Source organism: Ascidia mentula, chromosome 6 (genome assembly GCF_947561715.1).
Source record: "Ascidia mentula chromosome 6, kaAscMent1.1, whole genome shotgun sequence".
Classification (NCBI taxonomy): Eukaryota; Metazoa; Chordata; class Ascidiacea; order Phlebobranchia; family Ascidiidae; genus Ascidia; species Ascidia mentula.
This window is the reverse complement of record NC_138571.1, coordinates 877,959-887,929: the sequence shown is the minus strand read 5'-3', so window position 1 is coordinate 887,929 and position 9,971 is coordinate 877,959. Positions and strand designations below refer to the sequence as shown.

The window sequence follows — 9,971 nt, the reverse complement described above, 5'->3', positions numbered from 1 at the left end:
GACCTGCGCAGAGGGTCGATTGCATGGAACATTACTGCGTTTTAGGTGACCTTATTACTTCATACCTTTTATTTCAAGAAGCGTTTTGTTTCATGTCAGACATGGCAGCGAACTAAAAATATGAGATACGAATGTACGTTTTAAGTTGCAGTCGGTTGATTTTTTTCCATGCTGTTCACGTAATCTAAAAATCCTTTTATTTGAAAGTTTGCCTTATAGTAAAAGGTTGTTGACAGATTTGTGAATGATACCTTCCAAATTCAAACCAATGTGTTGCTATTCTATTACAAATGTTGCAGCGAACAAAGAGACTCTTCTGTCGATGTAGTTTTTACTAACTTATATGTTTCCTGTTGAAAAAGATACTTTTGTTTTGATTTATTTTATTTTCCATTAGAAATATTTTTTGTTTTAGCATAGAATACTGTTTCAGAATTCAGATTGTAAAAAAACATTTTTACCTGAATCTAAAAAATGTTATTCCCAACTCCTTTACCAACAAGAAATTCGATTTCCACGTTGGAATTTTGTGCCATGTTTCTCAACTTTTTCACTTATGATTTTTTGCAATGGAGGTAAAACTAGATTTGATCAGAAAACGCGTTTCACGCAAATTGTCGAAATTCACAATTTTTGTTTTGAACTGTGAAGACCTGGATTAAAAATATCATGACAACATGGATTTGATAAATCGTCACGCATGAATGAAACCTTAGGAACGTGAATGAAATTGCAAATTGTATTTATTCTAAATGAGGTCGAACTTAAGTTTTTGCAGTGACAATGCAACGATGCTTGGGTGCCGCAAAAATCTCTTGACGTGATGATTCGTATTCTGTGCAACCGACAAACTTCAGTGTTTAATGTATATAACATTATCGCATGTTGTGATAAAAGTGCTGCTAATTTAATCAAAACTTCATCAACAAATCCTTTCCATCCGTCCAACACCGCCGTAAGGTGCTATGGTGGAAATGTTGGCTCAGATTATGGGAAATATGCAGAACCAAGCAAAGTTGAAAGCATCTATCACGAATTAGTTGATACAAGCTGGATAAAAACTGTTGAAGAATATTTAACAACGGTTCATGATGTCACTGGATCCCCCTGGTGGCTGTCGATTTTGATTTGTACATTTGCAATGAGAAGTTTGGTCATGACTCCGTTGATGATCGTACAACTGCAAAGTATGGGTAAATTCCAACGAATAATGCCCTTGCTTAAAAAGGTCGACAAGGAACTTAAAGCAGAAGTAAAAGTAGCAAAAGATGAATATGAATGGTCAGATGAGATGGCGAACTTGCAGTATCGATCGAACATTAAACGTCATCAGAAAAATATTTTTGAAAAGCACAAAGTTCCGGGTGTATTTCGTCGCTTTCTATTACCCTGGGTCCAAATACCTTTGTGGGTATCATTGTCAGTTGCACTGAGAGACCTAACAATGAGCTTACCAACCTTAACTCAACCCAGCATAGAAAAGTTGGCCATTGCTGACCAACTTTTGCATGAAGGTTGTTTGTGGTTCACCAACTTGTTGGCACCGGACCCTTATTTTATTCTGCCTGTAATTTTTTGTTTGGCAAATTTGTCTGTTATTGAAGTTTACCGTGGCGATGGAAAAACTCCATTGCAGGGCTTTTATAAATACCTGGTTTACAGCGTCCGAGGCTTGTCGATAGTTTTGCTTCCTGTCGCTTGTCAACTGCCCTCTGGTGTAGTTTTATACTGGGTTTATTCAAGTTTATATGGAGTAGTGCAAGCACTATTCTTAAGATCTCCTAAAGTAAAACAATTTTTTAAAATTCCTATTTTGAAAAATGAGTCGAAATCCCCGTATCGAGATATTTTGAGTCGGTTCAATTTTACAAAAAAGTAGTTTTGTTTACAGGTAAAAATAATTTGAATAAGAGTTAGGCAAGATGTCAAGATATGATCGAGCCATCACTGTATTTTCACCTGACGGACATTTGTTTCAAGTTGAGTACGCTCAAGAAGCTGTGAAGAAAGGTTCAACTGCTGTGAGTAAAGTTTATTGTGAGCTTATTGGACTGACAACAATTTTAATTGGCCAACATGTGGTGTTTGTGTGAAGTATTTCAAATTCATTCTTTCGCATTTTTTAGGATTTAGTGAGTAATGTTTTGATGCAAACAGGTTGGTGTCCGCGGGGACAATATTGTGGTACTTGGCGTTGAAAAAAAGTCGGTTGCTAAGTTACAGGAGGAAAGAACAGTGAGAAAGATCTGCACGATCGATGATCATGTGTGTATGGCATTTGCTGGTGAGTTTAAATCCAATATATTGATATTGTAAACTTTCTATAAATGCAGTAGTTTTTACTGGAAATTGCCTAGACATTAGAAGTTTGTGTTGGAACTTTGCCATCAAACCCATTTCACCAATATTTTGATTGCTAATGCATTTAGTTCAAACTTAATGCTTTTGTTAAAGGTTTAACAGCAGATGCACGAATCATTGTGAACAAAGCAAGAATAGAATGTCAAAGTCATCGTCTTACTGTTGAGGATCCCGTCACCATAGAATATATTACTAGATATATTGCAACTGTTAAACAGGTTGGTGTAGGTTTGAACATGAATTTCTGATGCTGACACAAATGCTCTACAATACAGAGTTTATTAAATATTTCACTGCCAACTTATATCGGGATAAACGGCATTGCCCAGTTTATGTTTAAATACAGGTCATTGTTATCTGCTTTGTAGATCAGCTTGTTTGTCAAGTTGATGGAATTTTGTTTATTATTGTTAATGGGTGTTTAAAACACAAACAGCTGGTCTAATTTAACCAAGCTGGTCTAATTTAACGCTACCAGGCATTTCTTTTATGCATGTTGTACATGTAGTTGTACTTAAATTTGTTTTATAAATATGGTAAAATCTGCTGGTGTGTTGAACGTTTATAGCTGGCGTTGTTGACGTTTGATATTTGTAATGTAGAGATACACCCAAAGCAATGGTCGACGTCCTTTCGGTCTCTCTGCTCTCATTATGGGTTTTGATTACGATGGAACTCCCAATTTGTATCAAACTGATCCCTCTGGAACTTACCATGCATGGAAAGTAGGTTAAAAATTAATTTGTAAATAACCCAAATTAACATTGTGGGATTTTGGAAAACTATGTTACCACGTGCAATAATATTTAATCTAAAACAAATAGTTTATGTTAGTTTAGTAAAGTTAGTTTTCTTTCTATTCATTATACTTTGCATTGATTTTAATCCAGCTTGGTTTTGGATTGCTTGGGAAAAAATTGAAGGAATTTAACAAAAAGTAACTTCCGTTATTTTCTAGCAACACATTTTGGTATTGTTTGGCTTTTTGTATGACAATAATTTAGCAAGGGGCAATTATGTGGTATTTATACCAATTATAATTGGTTAAATTTTATTTTTCCATTTTAAACACGTACTCATGCATCACAATGTGTGTGCAGGCAAATGCTATCGGTCGAAGTGCTAAAACTGTGAGGGAGTTCCTTGAAGAAAATTACAATGCTGACGTTGCAGCGAGCGAAGAGAAAACGATCAAACTTGCCGTGAAGGCTTTGTTGGAAGTCGTTCAATCAGGAAGTAAAAGTATGGAGATTGCCATCATGAGAAGAAATCAACCTTTAAAGGTAAATATATAAATATAACTTAACACGTAGTGTCATAGTTCAAAGTAAGGCTTCCCAAACTTTTTGCTTGCGACCACTTTCAATTGATTTCATCTCCTTCAGTGAGACTTAAGTTTCAAATGTCGGACGTTTACCACGTATAATCAGCAATTGTCAAAACGCAATAACAAAATCCATTGTTACAAATCAATGAGCGATATCTCTGGAGTTTTATGTGGCAATGTACATCCTGTTGCATATTTTCAGCTATTGAGATCTCAAAGCATTACTAGGTGTACTTGCACGATGCATTTACATTGGCCGTAATTTCCTTGAAGAAAAAAACCTGGGACTTTTTTACTCATTTAGAAAAAACATTTTGCATACTTTAATAACAGCATTTGTGTGAGCAGATGTTGAATGCTGATGAAGTGGAAAAAATGGTGACTGAAATTGAGAAGCAGAAACAGGAAGAAGCTGAGAAGAAACAGAAGAAGGGAAAAAGTTCCTAAAACTTAAACTTTAAATATTGTCCAAAGTTCACATCTGTTGTTAAGCAGAACCACTTTCTGATGACAAAGTTTTCTGTTAATTTCCTCTCCACATTTAGGAACTGATACAGTTTTGTGCTGCTAACTGCACCATTGTTTGTCGTTGAAAACGTTTGGGTGATTTGCATTGAAGCATTTATTGCTGTGAATGAGAATAAAATCAAACATGTTTCCGTTGATCATCACAAAGTTTGTTATAATTTAACGTTCCAATGACATAAAATATATTTCACAGAGAACCAAAAAATCCTAACGATGAATATTCTGAATCAATAATCAGCAAAACAACCCAACTTAAATAACATGTTTGTGCATAAAGGATTTGCAAACCTTTATCACAGCGCGCAAAAATAACATTTACCTTCCATCATATTAAAAACTTCGATGGATTTTGTAAATTTAAAAATTTTTTGTCACCAGAAGAGAACACTTAGTCCCATCGCTAGGCAACAGATTGCTACGTAGGGACTTAACCTTTCACCTGCAACAAAAACAAGGTGGCGTTAGTTCAATGGGAGGGGCACAGGAGCCTATTTTTTAATCTATTTATTTGAAAAGCTTCAATAACGCTTCATTGTATGAACTTATTTTAGGTTTGTGCCTGCAAACTTTCAATTTACAATATTTTTCAATGAAGTTGACTTGCATAGATACTTCAATATGCAACAAACTAGGTTGTAATTTTAAAATATGGCTTTATTAAGTACAAATTGTGCAAGACTTGTCCACTATGTCCTAATGTATGTCAATTATATAACAGACAAAAGTTTGATCAAGTATAAAGTTTTTGCTAGGAGAGCTTGTGAATCACAAACAGAAATAAATAACACTTATTCGCAAAAATCTGTCCGGTTTTGTAAGGAAGCGTTTGGACAATTGGAAACTCACAATTTTGTGCATAAATGTTCCAACAATACAGCAACAAAAGTGATCTTACCAATTCTTGCAAACTTCCAAAATATTCCCAAAAACCCAGTCTTGTTTTTGTCAAGCAAGCTCGGCGCCATCGCCCGAACGTAAGCACATGTACATATGGACAACAACACGACTGCTAGCATGCTTTGGAAGTTGAATATCGCTACCTGTAATTAATTTGATTAAAAAAAACATTACAATGTTGTTATAACCGACCTATTGCCTTACCATGGTTGTGGTTCTTCTTGCAGGTTTGTTAAACTTCCACAGTAAACGATCAAACCACAAATTTCGCTTCAAACAAAATTCCAAATAGGCGACACGTAAGTACCTGGTGGTTCCCCAGATTTTAGTAATCGGTGGTAATTTTCAGTTAATAAACTGCAATCATAGAATACTAAAGCAGCATTCTATTTGTTTTAGTGTTCTATGCTGCAATTTATCAAAACTTGATGTTTCGAAGCAATTTATTAAATAACCAGTAGCAGACCAAAATTTAAATGTACAAGAGTTAAAAATGATCTAACAATCCGTCAAACGTAAAGACAGCCCTAGCAGGATCCACGAGAGGGTTCAAACGGTTTGGCGCACCAGGGCACATGAGGTTTAGAGAACAGCAATGGGGATTTCTTTTTCGTTTGTGAAGGCCGGGTTCCACTTATAATTTTACGTGATCGCCAAAACTGGTCCTCGCAAATCCACATTATACTTCTTGTATGATTTCAAACCGGTGATTCAGTAAGGTCAAATTTGGGGTTGAATGACTCGCTGCCTAGTGATGTTCCCAGATCCAAATTATCCGGCCCGGCCGGATCGGGATAGCTTTCAATCAAATCCGGCCGGATAATTTGGATCCGGCAGTTAGTTAACACCGATTCGTGTATTTTATCGGCATGGCAAAACTGTTTGATTGCCAAACAGAATGCTATGTTTATCATTAGTGAAACAAATAAACGTGGGCATTTAGTAATATGGTATAACACGTCACGAAAAACCTTGATAACAAACAACAGAAAATCGGAAGTCGGCGAGTATCACAGACTGGGTCCCAAAAACGAGTAATTTGCAAAAAGTGTCCGTTTTTAGGACAAAAATGCTTTCCCAACTACCCGGTAAAATTAAGTGTATTATCCGGCCGGTTCCGGGTATTAAAAATTGGTCAATATATCCGGCCGGGTCCGGGTACCCTGATCCGGTGCAACACATCACTAACGCTGCCACACTCAGTCACCGAGTTAACTTTGACGAGGTCCGAGTCCTAGAGATGGAGGAGGACCACACAAAACGTCTATTCCTAGAGACGCTCCACATTCACAAGAACAACCATTGTGTGAATGACAAGGGACAATGTGTGTACTTTCCAGCGACTACAAACCTATTGCACACCTGGTCACGTGACGAGTTTTTGGTGTTTTTTGCGTTCCAAAACCCTGAAGTCTCGCCGGATGGATACGTCGTCACAATAGAATCAACTGACAGCTCTTTTAAATTTACTACGTCTGACAGCAACAGTCACTGTATTTTGTACTGTTTCACACAAACACACAAACACATACGACAGAATTTTGCACTCACGAATATACGTAACTGCTGGCAAAAAAATATTTTTTATTTCACAGTGATTTTAATAATCTAGAAGTTCCAAATTGAAAATCTGTTAAGGGAACAAACATTTATCCAAACAATTTGAACAAAAATCAGTCAAGGACAGCAGCACAAGTCAATAACTTAAGCATAATTAAAAACACAATTAAAACAACCATTATAGCAGCATTAACATGAAATAACCACTCAGGAAAACGTGTTGAAAAAACATACATCACTCATGCAATGAATGGAATAAATATTTTGCGATTCTTTGGGTAATCGTCAAACTTCTTTAAATACCAAACATGGTGGTTGTAACTTCGCGCGGAAAGATACAAAACTGCAAAAACAGCGTAAGCAAACCCTTGTAGTGACCAACCAGCCAACGCCCAACCACACCACTCTACAGCTTCTCCCCATAAGTTTGCCGCTGCGACGTACTCAAACATTCCACCCCGAGGTATTTTGTACCCCACTTCACCAGGTTTCCGAAGGTTCCTCAATATCTGGTCGGAGGTTGTATTCACATAAAATCCAAATGCAAAAATTGCCATTCCGATAACAAAGTTCCACTCCAGTATGTACTCTGGTTTGTAGTCGGAGAAATGGAGAAGGTATGAAGACTGGAAAACATTATTTGTAATGCAAACGATAACTTTTGAGGTGAACGAGCAAAATATGGAACAATGGAGAAAATGTAAATTATTCAATCCACCAATTGCTTACTTTTAACTACAGATTTTTAACTAGTGACTAAAAAACACTTAAAATTGATTGGTCATAATATTACTTAATTAATATATTTCAACCTGGATACGAACGTTTCAATGCTTACATGTAATAATGTTACTATAACACAGGCCATAAACAACCAAGTGAATGTTTACCTGCATGTATCCGTTGCATACACAGAAGAAGAGAGCCATGAAGAAGATTGAAAGTGGAGTTGGTTTTCCCCCTCTGATCGAGAAGGAATACACAAACGTCCGATTGAAATAATGCACGATGAAGATACTGAGGAGGATGGTAGAGGGGAGAGAGAGGTCGGATCTTTCGTTCGTAAGAAACATAAAAACTGGGATCACGAACGAGGGCAGTTCCTTCAAACAAACATTTAGGAATTGGATATGTGCATTTCATGACTACTATTTGCTTCTAAACATCATATCACACATCAGATTTTCTACTCAAAATGCAAGTTGTTGGTTATTTTACACATATTTTCAACAGCACACAAGAAAATACTAAAATAACTTTTGGTCTGCTGCAGAAACCTAACAAAAGTGTTAATTTGCTTCAAATTATTAACAAATGACAGGGGCATTAAAAAAAATGTAGTTATTGAGGCTGCTATTCTTTCCTTACAGGCCAACAGTGATACAAAAACACAACAGAACAAAGCTCCTTATAAATACCTTACATGGAATTTAAGCACACAATATTTACCTGTAGGAACCAAATTAATCTTGCATCCAGTAGAATGCCCCAACTATCTGACGTGTATCTTCCATAAGGTGCATTGATACCAGACATGAGTATCAGATGGATAATTGGTGAAATGCCAATCAAAATTCCAGCCATTAGGTTAATTCTGGCCAGTTCATCATCACCACTTATCAAGATGTTGTAAAAGTTAAACAAGTAACTTGGCATAGTGCTGAAAGCCTACTAGCAAATAGCAAAAGAGAAAAATAATTTTGTTTCGTTATTTTATTTTTTATTTTCTAATCAAAGCTTTAAAATTTCCCACCTCTTGCAATGCTACTGTGCCAAGCAAACCACTCAACACTGTAGTTTAAGTTTAATTTGCCCACACAGCATAAGTGATAATTTGTTGGCACTTTTAGTTCCACTTAACACTTTGATGCTACAAGTAAATTTATACACAATAAGGTGCAGTGTGTAGACTGGTTTTAAATTCGGAATAGAAGGTTTACATGAAATTCGAGTCTATATAATAATAAACAAACATATTCCACAAAAGCAGGCATTGGACTTGCATATGGATTGCACCCAACTTCACAAATGTGAGTGAAGTGGAGGAATGCCGAGATCCTTCCACATACATTTTATCGGGAATCTACGTAAAACGAGCTGATGATTTGATATCGTTCGCGGAAAAAAAATCCTGTTTGCAAATTACAAATCATTGATAATCTATTAACACATTGCACGATCGTCAAACACATAGTGTTTGTTTAAAACACAAAACATAATACTTCAGCAACGTTATCACACCGACTTCCAACATTTTCGAATAGCAACTCGCTTGATTGTTCCAAGGACAAAACACGAAACCCGCTTCTGATTCAGAAACCACGTGATAACATACAGAGGTGGTCAAAGGTCATGGTTTTTTAAACTTCCGTTTTTCCGTATTACATATTCTGATTTAAATATGTTTGTGTATTTTGTATTAAATTCAAATACATTATTTGCATTTCCTTGCACACTTTTTTAATCAAGTTAATTCAGCCGCTTTTTTTCATCAATTATTTTTATGTGGTTATAAAAAATTATTTGTTTTTTGATCATAGAATTTTGGTTATATTTAATACCGCTATACATATTCATTAATGTTAATTACATGTCATGAATATAAGTACAATTTCTATGAGTTTTGATCTATTGAGTTGCTAAGCAACGCAGTTTGTCTGGGTACTTCCCCAAGAACTTGGTCTTGTTTTTATTTCTTATCTTCAATAATTTCGTATTTTGATTGTTTGTAATCGTTGTAATTTGTTGTAGAAATATCTTATAAGGGTTGTTTTGATAAATCTGTTGAAAGATGCTGCAACGTTTGGTACAAAAGGTAGCGCTTTAGGTTAGGCGTACGTAGAGTTCCAGAGTGAACCTCACTTTTGAGTTTATTTTCGGTTTTAAAGCCAATATGCCCCGGGTCAAAAGACAGTTAATTTTCTTGAAAATGCAGACATTTTTGATGATTTTAGAAATGTAATTATTTTATTCCCTGAAAATTATTCTATTGTGATTCACTAAACTTTTTTCCATAAACAAAATTTTTCAAGGTCTACATAATTCAGAATATAATACCAAAGACATACAGCACTTGCAGCTGTTTGAACACTTGGACCTCTTATGTATGGCACTTCTGTAGACAGGTGTACACACTGCTTCGGTCAATAAGATCTCATCAGTGCAGCTGGTAACTGGGCTTGCTTTTACACTAGCGGGCACACTATTTTCCACTTTGTGGTTCCTTTCGGTCAACGTTGATCCTTTGAGTACTCAACTAGGTACCAATAAACAGATATAAACCACTGTGGAGTGTATG

The 9,971-nt window shown here is 35.9% G+C and overlaps 4 protein-coding genes across 4 annotated transcripts; 2 read left to right on the top strand and 2 right to left on the bottom strand.

Annotated features, from left to right (window-relative positions):
• Positions 1-714: 714 nt before the first annotated feature.
• On the top strand, positions 715-1,885 carry LOC145906786 (cytochrome c oxidase assembly protein COX18, mitochondrial-like). The gene has a single exon (XM_082994236.1). It carries the CDS (start codon positions 824-826, stop codon positions 1,877-1,879), a length of 1,056 nt encoding a protein of 351 aa, XP_082850362.1. The 5' UTR covers positions 715-823; the 3' UTR covers positions 1,880-1,885.
• LOC145906787 (proteasome subunit alpha type-7-like) lies at positions 1,885-4,351 on the top strand. Its single transcript, XM_082994237.1, has 6 exons — positions 1,885-2,021; positions 2,158-2,284; positions 2,455-2,579; positions 2,964-3,086; positions 3,462-3,644; positions 4,037-4,351. The coding sequence occupies exons 1-6, from the start codon at positions 1,923-1,925 to the stop codon at positions 4,133-4,135; spliced, it is 756 nt and encodes a 251-aa protein (XP_082850363.1). The 5' UTR covers positions 1,885-1,922; the 3' UTR covers positions 4,136-4,351.
• A 113-nt stretch (positions 4,352-4,464) lies between these two features.
• On the bottom strand, positions 4,465-5,401 carry LOC145906788 (protein kish-A-like). The gene is made up of 3 exons (XM_082994238.1): positions 5,318-5,401; positions 5,112-5,256; positions 4,465-4,655 (listed from the first exon to the last, which is right to left on the bottom strand). The coding sequence occupies exons 1-3, from the start codon at positions 5,318-5,320 to the stop codon at positions 4,588-4,590; spliced, it is 216 nt and encodes a 71-aa protein (XP_082850364.1). The 5' UTR covers positions 5,321-5,401; the 3' UTR covers positions 4,465-4,587.
• A 1,126-nt stretch (positions 5,402-6,527) lies between these two features.
• Positions 6,528-8,346, bottom strand: LOC145906324 (3-oxo-5-alpha-steroid 4-dehydrogenase 1-like). The gene is made up of 3 exons (XM_082993742.1): positions 8,123-8,346; positions 7,564-7,776; positions 6,528-7,299 (listed from the first exon to the last, which is right to left on the bottom strand). Exons 1-3 carry the CDS (start codon positions 8,327-8,329, stop codon positions 6,913-6,915), a joined length of 807 nt encoding a protein of 268 aa, XP_082849868.1. The 5' UTR covers positions 8,330-8,346; the 3' UTR covers positions 6,528-6,912.
• Positions 8,347-9,971: the final 1,625 nt, after the last annotated feature.